The sequence below is a fragment of the Syzygium oleosum genome, unplaced genomic scaffold, assembly GCF_021117445.2.
Source record: "Syzygium oleosum isolate NSW1041296 unplaced genomic scaffold, Sole_v2.1 Sole_v2.03, whole genome shotgun sequence".
In the NCBI taxonomy this organism is placed as follows: domain Eukaryota; kingdom Viridiplantae; phylum Streptophyta; class Magnoliopsida; order Myrtales; family Myrtaceae; genus Syzygium; species Syzygium oleosum.
Window position 1 is genome coordinate 16,808,466 of NW_026607487.1, and position 19,612 is coordinate 16,828,077.

The window sequence follows — 19,612 nt, forward strand, 5'->3', positions numbered from 1 at the left end:
TCCACACTCTCTCTTTTTGTTTTTATTTTTTTATTCCATTCATTCATTCATTTTTTCTTTCGAGAAACTGCCGAGATTGCCCTCGTCCTCGTCTAGGAATTTACGAAGATGACCCGGGTTCCCATTTTGCCGTCGATAGGGAAATCGAGTTCAGCGTCTTCATCAAGCGGACGCGCGCGGGGCGCCTATAAAGAAGAAACCGCGAAAGCTTCAGAAGCTTCGATTTCGCCATCTTCTCTCGCGCTCTCTCGCTCGCTCGCTCTCAATCTGCAGCAGGTTCAGTTCAGGTACGGTTTGGATTCCCGTGTCAATCTAGCGCGCGATTCGCATTCTCATCTCTACGTATTATTCACCTGCGATGCTGCCATGCTGGTAGCTTCTTGTTTTAGCTTCGCTCGCGCCTTTAGTCGCTCGGCGGCGATATTGGCTGTGGTGTGGTTCAGGCCTCTGCGCTTCCCCCGGCGGCGCGATCTCGTTGGTGGTCCGAAAATGCCGTTGGAGTCGTGCTCGGAACGGCCGTTGTTTGGGGGCGCAATCGGTAGCAGATTTCCTAACAGATTCGAGGTCTCTCGTTTCCTCCAATCGTCTGCGCTTTCGAATTTTATTTTATACTTAGTATTTGATTGCGGAATGAAATGCCCCTTTTGCTGATGTATGTAGGATGTGAGCAACATCAGGCCAGTCCCTGACCACCAGGTTCGGATTTACTCCGTGCATGTCGTTGTCTTACTGGTTCGGTTTAGGCTCGCCGTCGATAAGGTTGCCGATTGATTTTTGTGTTGTGGTGGATGCGGTTTTTTGAAGGAGGTGTTTGTGGACCCTTCGAGGGATGAGAGCTTGATTTTCGAGCTCTTGGATTTCAAGCATGAAGTGGGAGATAGCGGGAGTGCGGCGTGGTTTCTGCAAGACCTTGCCACCGAACAAGATGCGGAACAAGGCATGGTATTAGGCTTCTTCCTGTGCTTAATTTTTGTTGTATTGTTGCCCGCCTGTGCACTTGGTTTGATTATATATTGGGATCATAATGCGCTGCGAGTAACGACTTTCTGTTTGCCTCTCTTTTTCCCACTGCCACTCGATCACAGTTCTCGGTCTTACAGTCGTATACTTTATTCACGTCATAATCATTTGTCAGATGTTAGAGAGAGTGCACGATACTTTTGGTTCGTATGGATCTTAGCATGAAGTTTCTTGGACATTTTGTGCGAGAGTGTGCGCGTGTGTGGTGTTAATGTGCTCTATGCCTGGAAAATTCGAGTTCAAATTTCTTTTCATGGTCGTGTTACTTGTTTATATTAATTCAGACCAGTGAGTCGTTATCTTCCATCCATGGCATGCTAGTGCATTTAGTAGTCATAATGCAGGACATTCTCCTTTAACTGCAGTTTTTCCACTTCAATGTTCATCAGGTGATCGAACAGTCGGCAGTGGTTGAGGCCCCTGGATTGACTTATAGAAACACGCCCGCTGTCGTTACCACCGCAGTTGGACAGATGGTATGGTTGTAGAGCTCTATTTTGTTTCTTATAACTCACTTTCTTCGTAGTCAAACTTGATAAGGGCCTAATATGTATTGAATATCACAGGTTCCCATCGAAGCATCTCCTCTCTTCTGCATGTTTTTTTGCTAGTAAATTTTTTGTGGAACTACTTCTGCATGAATTGTCAAGTTTTTGAATCACAATTATTCAATTGTTTGCCGTAGTACTTGTTTTCTTTTCTTTCAATCATTTGTTGAGCAAACATTAAGGCCTTGATGTTTTCTGCTTTTGTCTATATTAGGTGGCTTTTCCTTTTGTCTAAGAATTGTTTCATCTTGCTTTTGTCCTCTAATTTGTGAAAATTCGTGCAGGCTATCTCCAAGGGAAGGCAGGGAAGGGAAGCACAAAATATAGTGAGGGTCAGTCACTTATCTTCCTTATCCTTGTATGATGTTGTTTAGGTCCCCCAGAGGGGGTTGCATTGATGTGATGTTTTTTATACAGGTCTATCTGGCCAATTTGCGTCTGAAGGAAGTTGGGACAGATGTACTAATTGCTGCATATGAGCCTATATTAATAAAGTACGTATTAGAAAAGACTGCTATCAGTATGATCATTCTCCTGATATTTTTGTTGAGACGATGTAGTTCAAAGCACTAACATCTAGTACATTATGTACCCAGGAAACTTGCCATTCACTGCTTCTAAATTAAGCATCCTTTACTGTGGATGTTCTGTGCATCTCAATTAGTTTTGTTGATGCTATAGGTTAAGAGAAAACTGTAGGATGATATTTAGTGGACCGAATGAATAAGCATAGACAGTGTCCCACCTGCTTATTATAATAGATAGTTTTGTTGATATGGAGGTTTTAAGATCCTCAGCCAGAAAGGCAGGAATGAAAGAAACTGGGTTGGAACGGAAGGCTGTAGAGATCTTGCTTGAGGATTGATTCCAACCTAGGATTTGGTGGATCTATAACTTGAGGGTGATCAGGTTCTTTTGATTGTTTTTCTATGGACGTGGTTTGCTGAACCAACTGCTAGAGAGATGACCTCTGAGTTTGCTTGCTGGCTCTTTTTGTAGCTGGAAATCTATCACTATGCTGACGGGAAGGCATTGTGACCTTGAGCTGTCTCTTTACCTTCTCAGATCTTGGATGTCCAGATAAATCCCTGAAAATGGTTTTGGGTGGTGGTCTTCTACTCCATGTATATTTCAAAATTTTTGTTTGAAGAGTGGCTATGTCTGGTAAATAGTAAAGTGAGACAGGAATAATCTCACTTTGCAATTTACTATATAATTGTTCCCTAGATCTCCTTTTCCTTAATTCTCCTATCTGAACTTACCTATTGCTTAACACGAGTCTGTAGTTGCATATATCGGACTTAGATGGGTATGTTTGCTCCTTCTCCGGTGAATTTCTTCCACCCCAGCAGTGGCATGACAGACCTTTTGGCTTTCTTCCTTGGAAGTTGGCAAGAGGGAGCTCGACTTCCCTTCAGAAGTGTTTGGTGAGAGAAGCTGTGAGAATGGATGAAAACCTAAAATTGCTTTAGCTCAGTTTTCCTTGGAAAACTTCTGCCGATGCACTAGCATTAGCAGTAAGAATACCTAAAGCTGGCTGAATCCTTTCATTAATGGATCATTCTGTGCTTGTGCTGGTTGATTGTGTGTGTACTTTTTCCCCTTATTTCTTGCTGTGGGTTTGTTGTTTGGAAAATCTGAACCGTCATCCCACCCACCCACATTTTGGGGCCAAGTGCCTAATGCATCTGCGCATGCATGAATAAATAATACTCAATTTATTTGTTTAAAGTTATCCTGGTTCACCCAAAAACTCATTTTGCTTGCAGCCCTTTGAGTGAAAGTGCAAGAACAGTTGGTGCTGGATTAACTGCCCCTGCATCTCAATCTGGATACATGCCCATGGCTGATGTCTTTAAACTAGCAGTCTCCAGCTTCAAAGTCAATGATTGGAGCCTGTTTGGTTCTTCTGCTTGAATTCATATCTATTCATAGTTTGTATCAAATCTGCATTTCTGGAAATAAGGGAGATAAATTGCAGGGCCCAGTACTTCTTGGGAGTCTCCTGACTTAATGGCTAGTTTTTGTCAGGAATGTGTCCATCAACTTATGGCTAGAATCTCTCGAATGGGTCTATGAGAAGGGTTTGCAAAAAGCATTGTTAGATGATTTTCCTGCCGAGGCTAGTTGGCCTTGTTAGTTTTTCTTTCATCTGGTCGAGTTCTGTTATGCGGCATGCAATTCTGGTCAATATGTGTCGAAGGACAGCTGAACCTTGCATGCTGAACATAACACTATATCTTTGAGTCGCATTCTGGCGGCGGTGAACAATTAGTTTATTATGTGAATTGTCGAGCTTAAGACGGTGAACATATCTTGAGGACCCATATTTTGATAGAAGGGATAATGACAAATAGTCTTTGAACATTAGCCCAATGTGCAATGTGGTTCTCGAACTTTCAATTGTTCAGTGTGATCTTTGCGCTTTAGTCCAATGTGCAATGTGGTTCATGAACTTTTAATTTGTTCAATGTATTCCTTGAATTTTTAGTAAATGTTCAAACTAGTCCTTATAACTAATGTTATCATTTCATTAATTTAAGTTTAGGACAATATTAAACATTTTCATATGATCCAGGAACTAGTGTGAACATGTATCAAAAGTTTAAGGACCGAATTGAACAAATTTAAAGTTCAGGGACCACATTGTACATTCGGCTAAAGTCTAGAGACCACATTGAACAAATTAAAAGTTAAGGGACCTCATTACACATTAAGTCATAGTTCAATGGTCATTTATGTCATTTTCCCTTGAAAGGATAACTAAAAAGCTAATCTTCTCGGCATCTGAAGTGGTCGAACCTTGAAGAATATAGGGATCCATCCTTTCTCAAAAGGCTTCGAACTAAAAACGAGGGATCTTAGCCTAACCTCATAATACGATGGGAAAGTAGTGCATCTCCTTGTTATCGGAGAACTATATATGTCAACTGAATTGGTAATAGTTCTACAGAAAGCGGGAGGACGCTTTTTGAAGTATAACCGATTCTTGGTTCCTCTCGAGAGAGACCTGACAGTTCATATAAATTATCATGATGTCTGCTGCACGATCCATACTTCACAAAAACCAAAAATGTTTTCCTTCGGTGAAAGATCTTTCATTCGAGACTACTCTCGGCGAAATAGTGATGTATCCTAATTTCACGCATTGTCTATTATAGTTCGAATCCAAGAGGAAGTGGAAGATCCTAAGCTGTATGACGACGACCTATTCTTGACCCTATGGAGATGGTGGGGTCATGAAGATGCTGCTGATTCTTCATGTACGATGGCATGAATTCTTGGGTTTTTTTTTTTTTTCTCTTTTCTATCTTAAATGGTAAGAGGAAGTTGTCCTAAAGGTTTCGATTTATCTTTACACAAAAACAATCATGCGTTTCATTGTCAATCCCATCGTTCCCGAATTGAGCTTTGATATTATTGTTGTTGTTTTGCTATCGGTTCATAGTTGCAGTGTCGGGGCTGTCATGATCTAAGCTACTCTCTTGGCTGTTCCTCCGAGATCAAACATGGATATCCATGGAGCTTTGATATGGCAAAACCTATGTTAAATCAGAGGTGGCGGCGAAGAGTGCCAACACAGTTTGAAGATTCAGATGCAACATGTCCTCCAACATTTAAAGACATGCAGTGGAAGTAAGAGGCCATGGCTCCTTGGAGTGACTGGTTGTTTTTTTTTTTTTTGCTACGTGGAATCGTTTTTGGCTAGCTAATCAATAGTAGGCCGTATGTACGTGTATTTGTCAAGTCTTTTTAGGACGAGCGGATCAATCCTGCTCTTGTACAAGAGACGCTTCTTCATGTTATGTTTGGGAACTATCAAGCAACAATTTTTTGCATCATGCTAAGTTTTGTTTTCTGATTCGATTGAAGAGTGTCTATCCATATAGGAAAATCAGTAAAATTGTCCAATTAATTCTATATATATTGGATGGATGTCAATTCAGTCATAATTTTGTTAATTTTATCAATTTACCCCAAAATATTTGCGCAAAATTTTAATATAGTCATTTCGATCAATTTTCGGCGGAAATCACTAATATGGCAATGTGCCACGTTAGACGGATGGTAATGACTAGATCGAAAAAGGAATCTCTCTCTCACATACCCAACTAAACCAATCTACAGAGCCCCACTGACTGTCTTTGCAAGCACGACGTTGCCTCCAGCCACCCCACTCTCACATACCCGATTGTCGCACTATCCACCTAGAAGCCGTCGTCACCCCTCTCTCTTCCCCTCTCTTGTCATCTCCATCTCCACACGAACTCCCTCTCTCTGCTCACTAGTCCCATCAACATGCGCAACCACTCCCTCATCACCATCGACCGTTGCGCATCCAGACTCCTCCCTCGTCACTGTCGACCCCTTGCCCGAGTGTTCCAGAGTAGGAGAGAGAGAGAGAGTAGTTGGCCTTGGCAAATCCAAGGACATCCGTCCTTCATCGCGAGATGCTCACCCACGTTTCTTTGGGATAATGACACAAACAGTCTTTGAACTTTGACCCAATGTACAATTTGGTCCATGAACTTATAATTTGTTCAATGCAGTCCCTAAACTTTAGCTTAATATTCAATGTGGTCCATGAACTTTTGATTTGTTTAATGTGGTACCTGGACTTTTGATACATGTTCAATTTAGTCCCTGAATTATATGAAAATATTCAATGTAGTAAAGTTTAGGGATTACATTGAACAAATTATAAGTTCATGGATCAAATTGCACATTAAGCCAAAGTTCAGGGACTGTTTGTGTAATTTTCCCCATTTCTTTCTAAGATTCTTGTCAGGCGTAGCTTTTTTTGTCATCCCCAACTTATGTCATGTGTTTGTGGGATAGACATCTTCAGCAATTAGGGTGAATAGGGTGTGTGGTTACGCTCGAATGACCAACATGTCTCTAAGATATCACTTTCAAATTATTATATATGTTCTTTCTAACGGAACGATTCGTAGAGAGATGATCGCAATTCCATTGCCTCTAAAATCAATCTTTTCTAACTACATCATCATCTGCTTCGTCATTCACAAGGTATTTGAGAAATTACCGTTGGCCAGCAAACTTCTAAATACCCTTTTTATTTATGTAATACTAACCCTACAATGACAGTTGGGTTACATCTTATAATTCTTGTACTTCCGATCGTGAGTTTGCATTAGATACGTCAAAACCCCTCAAGGGTGGGTGCAGTTACCGTCGTCCTCTCCTTCAGTCTCCTTCTTGAGCTTCAATTTCATGCATGCACACGCCCATGTGTGCGTGCCTCTATATATGAGCAAACTTCGATTAACCCAAATGGATGGTGAGCTATATATCGTCATCAATCAAAAGCATACAATAAAAGTATATATGGATATTCATACATGTGTAAATCCTTAGGTGTCAAAGCACGTAATATCTCAGCAAGCAGCAAGAACAGTAAGAAATAACGAGCAAAAGGCGGGTGTCAATTCTTTGATGGCTTTTTTGGTCCATTATTGAGTCTAGGTTGGGGTTGTGGCCAAAAGGCGTGGACGAAGGCTCTCTCTCCTTTCCCATTTCAGTCTCCATTTTAATTAGGGTTTCTGATAGAAGTTGTGTGGGTAGAATTGAGTTGGGACATTGACGTTTGGCATGCGATGCTCATGTTATTTGTGCTTTTGTTTAACTCGGGATGCGAATTTCAAAGATCCATAATACATAAAATTTTCGTAGTTGCTGCATGTACTAATTGTGATAACGGACATGCATGCAATTGTCAATAATTATGACAATTCGATCTCGTACATGCATACAAATCCATTTTTCAATTCATGGAAAAAGTGGAAGGGAAAGGAGAAAACGATATAATTTATTAGAGACAACGTATATTACAAGGATTCGATTTAACAAGCCAAAACTAAGTGAAGTCCATGCTATGATTTCCCATACTTTTAACTTTCATTGTGAAGTGCGTCGTGCATGATTAGTATTTTGAAAATTGATACTTTCATTCTCTAAACAAACAAACGCTTCGAAAAACACACTCGTCAACACATTGTCTTGGGCGAGGGACAGCAGTAGGCGTGAGCTCATTGGCTTCCGTCGAGCCCCTACATTGAAGTGAATTGACATCCACATTCAGTCTTGAGCTTAGCAACGAGACTCCTCTCTGCGCCATCAGAAACAGTTTTTCCGGACAGAAGCCTTTCCGCCAAATGCTGTTCATAATACTTCTCAAACGCATCCTTTTCTCGCAAGTAGCGCAACAACATCACCACCTTATCAAGAATGACCTCCATGTCCTCCTTGCCGACGCCCTCCAAGCCTTTGCGTAGCTTATCGTCAACATACAACGAAATGAATTCGGGAGAACGAGCATTCAAGTTGATGAGGTATTCAAAGGATGAATTCAAAGCATTCTGGAACGTCTGATCGTTGTTAAACGCAGAACTTATGATCTTATCATACTTATCCTTTTCATCCAATAGCCACTGAACAAACTCAACCGGGTCTTTCAACCTCTCGGGATCAGTAATAAACTGCTTGCCAATGTCCCTTATATGAGAAGTCATCACGTCTCGAACAGTCGAGAGACCATTGGGGACCCGACGAAACAAGTTGTACATCCTTCCTAAGTCTTCATACTTATTGTCACAAAGCATGCTCACCAAGCCCGAATTCTCCATGTGCACCAATTTCAGCATGTTATTTGCCATCATCTCCTTCTCCACGGCATTTGTAATCTTAACTTCACTCTTGGCGTCCAATGAGTGTGTTACCCTCTCCATTTCTTCATTTCGACGCCTCTCAGCATCCTTCAGATACTCGCCAGAATCGCAACACTCGATAAACTTCTGGGATTCGCCTTTGTAAAACAAGGCTGAAACCTCCAGAAATGGCACAAACTCAGCTGAAACGTCCGGAAATGGCTGTTCGGATTCTTCTCGACAAACTGAATAACCTAAATCCATCAGCATTTTAGTGATGTTCCTCATCAACCCCCGATTGATGACCACGCCAGTCCGTTCTGTAAGTACTAGTTCTAGTAATGTATCTAGAAGCCTAGTGCGGATCTTGCTGGAGTAGATAACATTATCCCTCCAAAGAATCAACCCAAGCTCATGAACTGGGGCTTTACGGGTACTTGGGACGAAAGTTCTATCCATGTACATGAGAATGTCCATGATTATTTTCAGTGCTTTTATATGATCGTTCCATTTCCTGTTTAGTTCCTCCAGAAACAAACCTCCTTGGGCATCTTCAATGGATTTCGATATTTCCTCAAGGTGAGCAGTCATGGTTTTCGCCAATCCAGAGTACAGCTTCTCACCAAACTTGTGCAGAACCATGTTGAAGGCGTGCCTATATATGAAGAAACATCAAAACATTATGATCTCACAACTCTACGACTGTCACCCACAGAAAACGCAACTCAATACCGACACATAAAAGAGGAAGGGCCGCAGATGAATTAGCACCTTGATGCTTATTACGAAACAACACCAAACCGATCGGCATTGGACCCATACAAAAGGGAGTTTCTTAATCCAATCAGATGGCCGCAGCCTCGACTGAAAATATCTTTGCTAATCGTACTCAATAAAAGATAACACGACGAAATCCATACCTCCTTTCCAAGTGCAACTCAGTGTATCGTAAACCAAAGAAGTACTTCCCCAACAGAACAGCTAAAACAAATGAAGAACATAGCTCTGTTCTAAGAAGCTTATTTTTTACATACGTCTAACCAAGGAAAAAGACACCATGAAGAACAACCAAAGGTCAAATAAACGAGTAAAAACAAAGTCAATATTGCATCAACGAGCAAAAACACTTGTCTACAGTAATAGGACATGAAGGGCTTGAAAATATAAACGAGGACAGCCACGATCGTTCGATCAACCGATGAACTGGTCAGATTAGTTAAGTGTCGGAGTCACAAGACGAACATCAGATACAGAGACGGGACACGGCACAGCATTAGGCGCACAAAAGACAAAAAACACACACACACACACACTCTCATGACAGAACCAGAATGGACAGATACATCAAAAAGGCGAGAGAAATTTCAAGAGAGAAAGAGATAGAGCGAGCCTGTAGAGGTCTTCAAAGCGGATGCTACTGGCATTGTCATTGTAAATCTCGTGGATAGCGTGCTCCAGGATCTTCCACGTCTTGTCGGCGTACTTGGGATCCACCACCTTCTTGTGCTTGAACGCCTCTATCTGGAAGTTCCTCTTCTTCTGCGGATCGCTCATCTTAACCCGCCCGGAAAGTCGACGAAGCCTCCGCGCGCTAATCCCGGCGAAAGCAAGGTGAGAAAACCAGACCCAATTGCGAGATTTGGACGACGACCCCTGAAATGGAGAAAAGTTTCAATTGAAATAGAGGATGGGGATTGCGACAGAAGAGAGAGCGAGAGAGAACGAAGAGAAGCTCTTTGGTGAGTCTGTGCTTCCTGAGAGAGATGATTTCGAACAGGGTCGCGGTATTCCCAGCCTAGTTTTGACTTTGACTTTGACACTTTCAAAAGCGGTGTTTCTTTTACCCTTTTGCCCCTTTAGATCAAAATTTCCTGCCTTATTATTATTATTTGTTAATTTTTTCTTTTCTTACGGGTCCCATGTCCCTCCCTCCTCCTCCTTTCCTTCCTCTTCTTCTTTTCTGCCTTCGTGGGACAAGGAAGCTCTAGCTCTTCTAGCTCCCACTTGCATTCACATTCATTTTCTTCTTTCTCTTCTTCATGCTCAGGAACGGGTCCCGCGTCCCTCCTCCTTCCTTTCCTTTCCTTTTCTTCCTCTGTTCTCTTTATTCTCTGCCCCATCGTCATCGTCTCCGTCCTCGTCCTCATCACGCGCCGCCCGCGCGATCAACTGGCGATCCGGGTAGCTGGCGCGCCTAAGCCCATTCAGCGGTTCAGGTCGCGGGGTCGGTCTCCCGTAGCCGGTGGTGGGCGGAAGAGAAGTTCGCCGGCCGTCAAGGCGTCGTGGGAGAGAGGTTGAGGAGCTGGAGTTTTCCTTGACCGTTATCGTCCAAGGTTCTGCAGAAAAGAAAAGGAAGGAGGAGGAACGTGGGACCAGAAAGAAAAATAAGAAAAAGGAATAAATAATAAAAAAGGGTGGAAAATTTGACCAAAGCACGTAAGACCAATGGGCCAAAATGGTAGAAATATTGTTTTTGGGAGTGTCAAAGTCTATACCGGAGTGGAAATAAGCGCGTTCCTTCGAATGAATGAAGGATTTTCCACGTCTTGACTCGCTTTCTTTCACTCAAATAACTTGCGAGGACAGGTTTTCTGGTTCTTTGGGCCTCTGCGTGCATGAACTCAGTGAAAACCATATCGATTGCTGCCGCCCCCAATCATTTTGAATTGGCCATGTTATCTTTTACGGGTCTCGTTTTAACACAGACATTGGTGCATGTAAACATTGTAAACGCACGGCGTGATATGTCCATTTGAGTGTCAGTAGTTGTGCAACCTGCGATGCCCACATTATTCACTTTTTCTTTTTTTTGGTCAAAGCGATTGCTTTTGTTTCATATTAAGTAGTGTTCTTGGAACAACAAAGACGAGCCCCCCATCAAAGGATAGCCCAAAAGGTTGGGAGTGGGTTAGAAAACCACTTACCAGGAAGGGCTAGGCCCAGTCTGCCAATTGATTGGCCTCGCGGTAATGGTGGACGACTTGGACTTCAAGGAAATGGGGCAGACGTGATTTGCTCTCTTCAAGGGAGAATTCCAAATAAGGATATGAAATGGGGTTGTTTTTTCAAAAGAGAGTTCAGAGCGGATATTATTTCAAATAAGGGTCTGAAGTGGCTAATTAGTTTCAAATAAGGGATCGAACTTGCCGGTCGACCAAATGTTCTTCGCTGGCGAGCAAGTGATATTTTCGGCGACCGGAATAGGGACACTTTTGTCCAAAAAATTTTTTAAATAAAAAATTGCAATTCCTAAGATTTAAAAAAAAGCCCAAATTGCTTTGTCTCTTTTTCTTCCCATCTTCTTTGTTTTCACGGTCAGAGTTGCAATCCAAGAAAAGAGCCACTCTCTTGATATTTCACAAAAACCCAAATTGCTTTGTTTCTGTTTCTTCCCATTCAGGACTCCCATCATAATCATGAATGTTGAGTGAAGGAGTAAATGAATTATCTTTCTTATCATGATATGTCGATGTATGTCGATAACACATTGCATGAGATTATTCCCTCAAATGCAAGTAGATGACATAACATATTATGATGCATGGCTGCCACCAACTATGCACGTGTGAATATATGCATTTATACATACACATAGACGTGCATCATATTTATTATTAGCATATCATTCCATTCCGACTCCCAGGGCATCCCTAACTCCGGAGCATCTCCACATTGAGGTATTGCGAAACACTCCATCACGGGGCATCCCAACTCATGAGGTATCTCGACTCCGAGGTATCGTCGCCACTAATATGTGGGCAGTGGCATTTACTTTTCATAATACTTTCCATATTTAATCGCATAGCAAAAATGCACATGATAATATGATTACCCTTGCACCAACAATGAAATCAACACTCGTTTCAAGAATCAACATCAAATACACACATCTTTTCATGTAAATCATTTCCATCATACGATTACCTTGCCTTTTCAATGATCTCATACTGACATGCGTACCTCCTTTCGTATCTCATGCATGCAATAATAACATACATAGAGAATCAACAACTTGAACATCGGCAACTCAAATAATAGACAACCTAAATATCGACAACTCAAAAAATCGATCACGTAATTAATTGACAATACTTAGCTAGTACATTGGTGAGATGATTAGTAATCCAACACAAAATCATGTGAATATCCTTGTCAAGTCTAAATTTCACGTTTTTACGCTTTTTCATATAGTATACAACCAAACCTTTTGCGAAGTCGATCAAACACTTTATATGCATGACAATATTATAGATTCAACTCAAATAAACACAATTACTCAACATGCTATAATCAAAGCTTGATCACACTCATGATTAACATTCAAACTAAGTTAATAAAAATCAACCAGCCAAGTCAAGAGAACTAAGTAGATCAATCTAACTTAGTCCCTAGAGTTTTCACTTACCACAAATAAAGACTTGGACAACCCAAAGCCTTAACCACCTCGTAATTCTTGAAAGATAGTATTTTTAAGCTTTGACAACATTAGAATGAAATCTTTCTTTTCACTCAAAAGATTGAAAAGTGAAGCTAAAAGAGAAAAGTGATGGAAGATCTTTTTAAGAACAAGTTGGAATTCTTTTTGGAAGCTTAAAGACATGCGGAGGTCTACCAAACCAAAGTTAAAAGTAATGATAACTTTGGTTTAAAATCATTATATCATAGAATAGAAGGGTATGTATTCCAATAGAAATGCTTCAAGTGGACCTAAGTAGGTAGCTATGATATAAGTGGCCTCATAAGATTATTTAGAGAAAGATATTTTGATTCAAATGAATTACGACTTCTTCTTGGTCAAGTAAATGAGTGAGTCATCAATGCATTAATGTGCTAAAGTTATCATGAATGGTATAATGCATGATATCATTACTAAGCTAAGTTCAATGTCTTAATTTAAAAGCATGTGAGTTATTATTTGAGTGACAAATAGAAAGATGAAGATACTTGATTGGAAAGAGAGAAAACAAAACATCACTGAGGATGCATTATTTGAGTTGTAGTCATTCAAGCATTAATGATAGAGATAAAGAAGACATTGACTTGTGTTTCTCATGAGTTAAAAAACAATGAATATTAGTTAGCTAAGGTTAAAAGCCATGATGACATTGGGCTTAATAACACTTGGTAGACAATGAGAGAGATATATACAAATTCCAAGATTACAAGTGACACAATTTGAGTAGATAAATGAAGATAATGATTATAAAGAGCATAAGATCACCCAAATAAATGCATGAATAAGAATCAGTATGTGATTTATAATCATTGAAGCAAAGGGCAAGGTCATGCATAATGTAATTCCATAGGTGAAACTTATTGTTGAAAATGAGAGAGATGTGATACAATGACTGATGACTCTTGGCTTGAAAGCTTAAGGGAGAAGAACAATAGAAGTGCCAAAACTTGTGTATGGCGCTCACTTTAGTGTCAAAAGTTTTTTTTGGATCACTTCAGTGTCAAAATTTTTAAAAACGATAACTTAAGTGCCAACTTCGATTAGTTTGGCCGGAAATTCGACGTGACATTTTTTTTTATTAATTTCTGAAGTTGATGTGGCTCGCCGAAGGTCTAGTTAGCATGTACACATCGAAATGATGTAGTTTAGCATCTACACTTGGATTTTTTAAATATTTTTTCTGATTTTTTTTCCTTCTTTCTTTCTTTTCTTTTCTTTCCTCTTCTTCTACCTCTGATCATCGGAGGCCGGCCACTGGCCAGCCACTTGGCCTCACTTGGACGAGGCCACCGTCGCCTGCCACAGGCAAGGGCCGGCCTCGCCTCGCCTGGGCGAGGGCGGCCGTCGCCCAGGCCATGGCGGCCTCGCCGAGGCTCGCCCTTGCCCAGGCGAGGGCTCCCCTCACCAGATCCGGCGAGGGCACCGTGGCTTGGGCGACAGCTACCCTTTCCGGATCCGGCGAGGCTCGGCCTTGCCCAGGCCCTGGCTAGGCGAGGCAGACCCTCGCCAGATCCGACGAGGTCGGTCGTCACCGGGCATCGCTCGGGGGAAGGCAACGCTCGGTGAGGCGAGGCTGACCCTCGCCGGGGCTCGCCCGCCCGCCCTTGCCCAGACAAGGGTAGGCCGGGCCTTGCCTATGGCGGGCGATGATGGCCTCATTCGGGCGAGGCCAGGCGGCTGGCCGTGGCCGGCCTCCGGTCACTGCCGGTGACCGGAGGTAGAAGAAGAAGAAAGAGAAGAAAAAAAGAAAAGAAGGAAAAAAATTCAGAAAAAAATATTTAAAAAATCCAAATATACATATGGAAATGCCACGTAGACTTATTTTTTTAAATATCCAACTCAGATTAAAATTTTAATTATAAAAGTCACGTATTAATTTGGCTGGAATTTCTCGCCGTTGGCACTTAAGTGATCATTTTTCCTCCGATTTGGCACTTAAGTGAGCTGGCGAAAACTTTTGACACTAAAGTGAGCGCCATACATAATTTTTGACACTTATAGTGTTCTTCTCCCAAAGCTTAAAGAGCAATAATGAACCAAAGATGTGTTCAAACAGAAAAGTTACAAGTGGTATAATCATATGGTTCCAAAGTAAATATTTTGATAAGTTACCAAGATATCTAGTAAATCAATATGTAAACAAAGAAATCAGTGTCCGTGAATTAGAAAAATATTTTGAACCCTTAAAATTATCATTGAAAGATATCAAACATTAGGAAAATCTTAACTCGATAAATTTTAAGACTTGAAAACAAACCAACACGTATTTTTGAGCGTATCGGCCCCCTTCAATAGATACTATGATGGTAAGTTAATTACTGTTGCTCTACATGTACATGTCAATATCTATCAATTTAACTCTAACACATTTAAACAATTTTTTTTTTCTAACACATTGAATTTCGGATGAATACGGTCATTGAAAATGTTCCCAAATATCATTATCAAACATGGAAAATTTGGGATGTCATAGTTTCCTGGTTCCAGGGTGGGAACTGCCCACCTAAACCATACTCACCCCTAGCCCAAACTGGGCAAGGGCCACCTCGCTCACGATCGGCGTGCGACAGCCCGAAGGCCCTCACCAGATTTGGGCTAGGGCTTTTGCGACTCGAGGCCTGCGAGGCCACCATGACCTTTACCAATAATCGGTAGGGCCATGGTGGCCTCGCCGTTGGCGAGCGAGGGCGCGAAGGCCTTGGCTAGATTGGGTGAGGGCCGTCTCAACCGCGGCTAGCAATGGCCTTGCCCAGGGCCTTTGCGGTTGGTGAGAGTCAGAGCAAGCACATAAAAAAAAGCAAAGAAAAAAAGGAAAAGAAAAACAAAAAAAATGAAAAAAATCCATGTGGATATGAAAATTTAAGTACCAAAAATGACATTAATGATCAATTTTACTTCGATGTGGTACTTCAATAAGCGAAAAAAAGTTATGGCATTCAAGTGAACGCCTTACGAAAATTATGACACTTCTAATAAGTGGAAAAACTATATACTTTATTAGAGACTAGGGGTGTCAACGGGTCGGGGTGGGTTTTCATGACACCAATCCCGATCCGAAACACTACACATGTGTCCTTGACCCGGACTGACCCGATCTGAACAAAAATATAACCCCAACAATCTTGAACAAAATATAACCCCAATAGTCTTGTCGGACCGGTCATGTTTGTTCGGGTCGGGTTCTTGTTTTAGAAGAAAAAACGCAGCATTCATTTGATCAATCCATGCCATTTGCCATGACTTCGCGTGCGATCTCGTTGAATTTTTACATACAACAATACAAAAATCTCAGCCGGTTGTACACAAGAGAGAGAGTCATTTTCAGTACAAATAAAGTTCAAAAGAATTCTCTTTTTTGGCCCCAGGATCGAACTCTCACTGGAACGGTATCGTACCGCTGTCGCCTCTTAGGAACAGGCCGGAATTTGTGCTTCACCATTGATGGAAAGCTGAGACGGACAGGAGCAACACTAACACTGCAGCCATGGCAACAATGGAAGGCCATCGGCAAATTCTTGCTGCAAAACCCATCTTCTTGTCGTGGATCATCAGCAGCGAAACAAAAGCGGATGCGAAGGTGAGCATGATGGACGACGTTAGCGCTCTGAAGGTCGATGAGTCTCGCTTGAGGATCGACGTCGGAACAAGGGTCAGGGAATTGCTGATCGAAAAGGTGACCGTCACAATGAATCTCTTGACGGCGGCTTCACGATGATGATGAGGATCTGAAGACGTGTCAGCATATCACCCAGCGAGGCGTGGCGGGTCGGTTGCCGGCGCCACCGCAAGTCAGAGATCGATAAAGTCCAATGGTGGCAGTTGTGGCTGCTCGAGAGTGCGACTGCGCTGTGCGAGCAAGAGGAGGAAAGGAATCATTCTCGCCTATGGAAGAAAAAGGCGCACTGCCTTCATCCTTCTACAGTACCGAGGTTGAGGGTAGGGTTAATTATTGCTTTTGTGTTTCGGCTCGAGTATAAACATGAGCCCAACAGATCCATAACAATACCCAACCATTTTATTGTTACCCGAAACAAACCGAGGGCCAACCCGATAAAGCTGAAAATTTTCGGCTTGGGCTGGATTGTTTCGGGTCACTTCTTGTGCAGAACCATGTTGTAGGCGTGCCTATATATGAAGAAACATCAAAACATTATGATCCCACAACTCTACGACTGTCACCCACGGAAAATGCAACTCAATACCGACACATAAAAGAGGAAGGGCCGCAGATGCATTAGCACCTTGATGCTTATTACGAAACAACAGCAAACCGATTGGCATTAGACCCATACAAAAGGGAATTCCGTAATCCAATCAGATGGCCGCAGCCTCGACTGAAAATATCTTTGCTAATCGTACTCAATAAAAGATAACACGACGAAATCCATACCTCCTTTCCAAGTGCAACTCAGTGTATCGTAAACCAAAGAAGTACTTCCCCAACAGAACAGCTAAAACAAATGAAGAACATAGCTCTGTTCTAAGAAGCTTATTTTTTACATACGTCTAACCAAGGAAAGAGACACCATGAAGAACAACCAAAGGTCAAATAAACGAGTAAAAACAAAGTCAATATTGCATCAACGAGCAAAAACACTTGTCTACAGTAATAGGACATGAAGGGCTTGAAAATATAAACGAGGACAGCCACGATCGTTCGATCAACCGATGAACTGGTCAGATTAGTTAAGTGTCGGAGTCACAAGACGAACATCAGATACAGAGACGGGACACGGCACAGCATTAGGCGCACAAAAGACAAAACACACACACACACACACACACACACACACACTCATGACAGAACCAGAATGGACAGATATATCAAAAAGGCGAGAGAAACTTCAAGAGAGAAAGAGATAGAGCGAGCCTGTAGAGGTCTTCAAAGCGGATGCTACTGGCATTGTCATTGTAAATCTCGTGGATAGCGTGCTCCAGGATCTTCCACGTCTTGTCGGCGTACTTGGGATCCACCACCTTCTTGTGCTTGAACGCCTCTATCTGGAAGTTCCTCTTCTTCTGCGGATCGCTCATCTTAACCCGCCCGGAAAGTCGACGAAGCCTCCGCGCGCTAATCCCGGCGAAAGCAAGGTGAGAAAACCAGATCCAATTGCGAGATTTGGACGACGACCCCTGAAATGGAGAAAAGTTTCAATTGAAATAGAGGATGGGGATTGCGACAGAAGAGAGAGCGAGAGAGAACGAAGAGAAGCTCTTTGGTGAGTCTGTGCTTCCTGAGAGAGATGATTTCGAACAGGGTCGCGGTATTCCCAGCCTAGTTTTGACTTTGACTTTGACACTTTCAAAAGCGGTGTTTCTTTTACCCTTTTGCCCCTTTAGATCAAAATTTCCTGCCTTATTATTATTATTTGTTAATTTTTTCTTTTCTTACGGGTCCCATGTCCCTCCCTCCTCCTCCTTTCCTTCCTCTTCTTCTTTTCTGCCTTCGTGGGACAAGGAAGCTCTAGCTCTTCTAGCTCCCACTTGCATTCACATTCATTTTCTTCTTTCTCTTCTTCATGCTCAGGAACGGGTCCCGCGTCCCTCCTCCTTCCTTTCCTTTCCTTTTCTTCCTCTGTTCTCTTTATTCTCTGCCCCATCGTCATCGTCTCCGTCCTCGTCCTCATCACGCGCCGCCCGCGCGATCAACTGGCGATCCGGGTAGCTGGCGCGCCTAAGCCCATTGAGCGGTTCAGGTCGCGGGGTCGGTCTCCCGTAGCCGGTGGTGGGCGGAAGAGAAGTTCGCCGGCCGTCAAGGCGTCGTGGGAGAGAGGTTGAGGAGCTGGAGTTTTCCTTGACCGTTATCGTCCAAGGTTCTGCAGAAAAGAAAAGGAAGGAGGAGGAACGTGGGACCAGAAAGAAAAATAAGAAAAAGGAATAAATAATAAAAAAGGGTGGAAAATTTGACCAAAGCACGTAAGACCAATGGGCAAAATGGTAGAAATATTGTTTTTGGGAGTGTCAAAGTCTATACCGGAGTGGAAATAAGCGCGTTCCCTCGAATGAATGAAGGATTTTCCGCGTCTTGACTCGCTTTCTTTCACTCAAATAACTTGCGAGGACAGGTTTTCTGGTTCTTTGGGCCTCTGCGTGCATGAACTCAGTGAAAACCATATCGATTGCTGCCGCCCCCAATCATTTTGAATTGGCCATGTTATCTTTTACGGGTCTCGTTTTAACACAGACATTGGTGCATGTAAACATTGTAAACGCACGGCGTGATATGTCCATTTGAGTGTCAGTAGTTGTGCAACCTGCGATGCCCACATTATTTACTTTTTCTTTTTTTTTGGTCAAAGCGATTGCTTTTGTTTCATATTAAGTAGTGTTCTTGGAACAACAAAGACGAGCCTCCCAATCAAAGGATAGCCCAAAAGGTTGGGAGTGGGTTAGAAAACCACTTACCAGGAAGGGCTAGGCCCAGTCTGCCAATTGATTGGCCTCGCGGTAATGGTGGACGACTTGGACTTCAAGGAAATGGGGCAGACGTGATTTGCTCTCTTCAAGGGAGAATTCCAAATAAGGATATGAAATGGGGTTGTTTTTTCAAAAGAGAGTTCAGAGCGGATATTATTTCAAATAAGGGTCTGAAGTGGCTAATTAGTTTCAAATAAGGGATCGAACTTGCCGGTCGACCAAATGTTCTTCGCTGGCGAGCAAGTGATATTTTCGGCGACCGGAATAGGGACACTTTTGTCCAAAAAATTTTTTAAATAAAAAATTGCAATTCCTAAGATTTAAAAAAAAGCCCAAATTGCTTTGTCTCTTTTTCTTCCCATCTTCTTTGTTTTCACGGTCAGAGTTGCAATCCAAGAAAAGAGCCACTCTCTTGATATTTCACAAAAACCCAAATTGCTTTGTTTCTGTTTCTTCCCATTCAGGACTCCCATCATAATCATGAATGTTGAGTGAAGGAGTAA

At 42.2% G+C, this 19,612-nt stretch overlaps 2 protein-coding genes across 3 annotated transcripts; one reads left to right on the forward strand and one right to left on the reverse strand.

Annotated features, from left to right (window-relative positions):
• The first annotated feature begins 124 nt into the window (after positions 1-124).
• LOC115666329 (uncharacterized) lies at positions 125-3,598 on the forward strand. 2 transcript variants are annotated; one of them, XM_056309212.1, is made up of 8 exons: positions 125-287; positions 390-564; positions 661-696; positions 805-942; positions 1,410-1,496; positions 1,853-1,900; positions 1,986-2,062; positions 3,338-3,598. In XM_056309212.1, the coding sequence occupies exons 2-8, from the start codon at positions 490-492 to the stop codon at positions 3,483-3,485; spliced, it is 609 nt and encodes a 202-aa protein (XP_056165187.1). In that variant the 5' UTR covers positions 125-287; positions 390-489; the 3' UTR covers positions 3,486-3,598. The 2 variants fall into 2 exon arrangements, with proteins under 2 accessions (XP_056165187.1, XP_030443932.2); XM_030588072.2 differs by having other exon boundaries at positions 126-287; positions 377-564.
• Positions 3,599-7,403: 3,805 nt separating this feature from the next.
• On the reverse strand, positions 7,404-9,809 carry LOC115671899 (cullin-3A-like). Its single transcript, XM_056309279.1, has 2 exons — positions 8,776-9,809; positions 7,404-8,409 (listed from the first exon to the last, which is right to left on the reverse strand). Exons 1-2 carry the CDS (start codon positions 8,876-8,878, stop codon positions 7,640-7,642), a joined length of 873 nt encoding a protein of 290 aa, XP_056165254.1. The 5' UTR covers positions 8,879-9,809; the 3' UTR covers positions 7,404-7,639.
• Between the last annotated feature and the right edge of the window lie 9,803 nt (positions 9,810-19,612).

Bases quoted from the DNA above. Each gene is read 5' to 3' on its own strand.
- LOC115666329 (XM_056309212.1), top strand. From the start codon at position 490: ATGCCGTTGGAGTCGTGCTCGGAACGGCCGTTGTTTGGGGGCGCAATC. The intron at 943-1,409 runs GTATTAGGCTTC...AATGTTCATCAG, and splicing joins AAGATGCGGAACAAGGCATG to GTGATCGAACAGTCGGCAGT. The intron at 1,497-1,852 runs GTATGGTTGTAG...AAATTCGTGCAG, and splicing joins CCACCGCAGTTGGACAGATG to GCTATCTCCAAGGGAAGGCA.
- LOC115671899 (XM_056309279.1), bottom strand. From the start codon at position 8,878: ATGGTTCTGCACAAGTTTGGTGAGAAGCTGTACTCTGGATTGGCGAAA. The intron at 8,410-8,775 runs GTTTGTTTCTGG...TGGAGGTTTCAG, and splicing joins CATTGAAGATGCCCAAGGAG to CCTTGTTTTACAAAGGCGAA.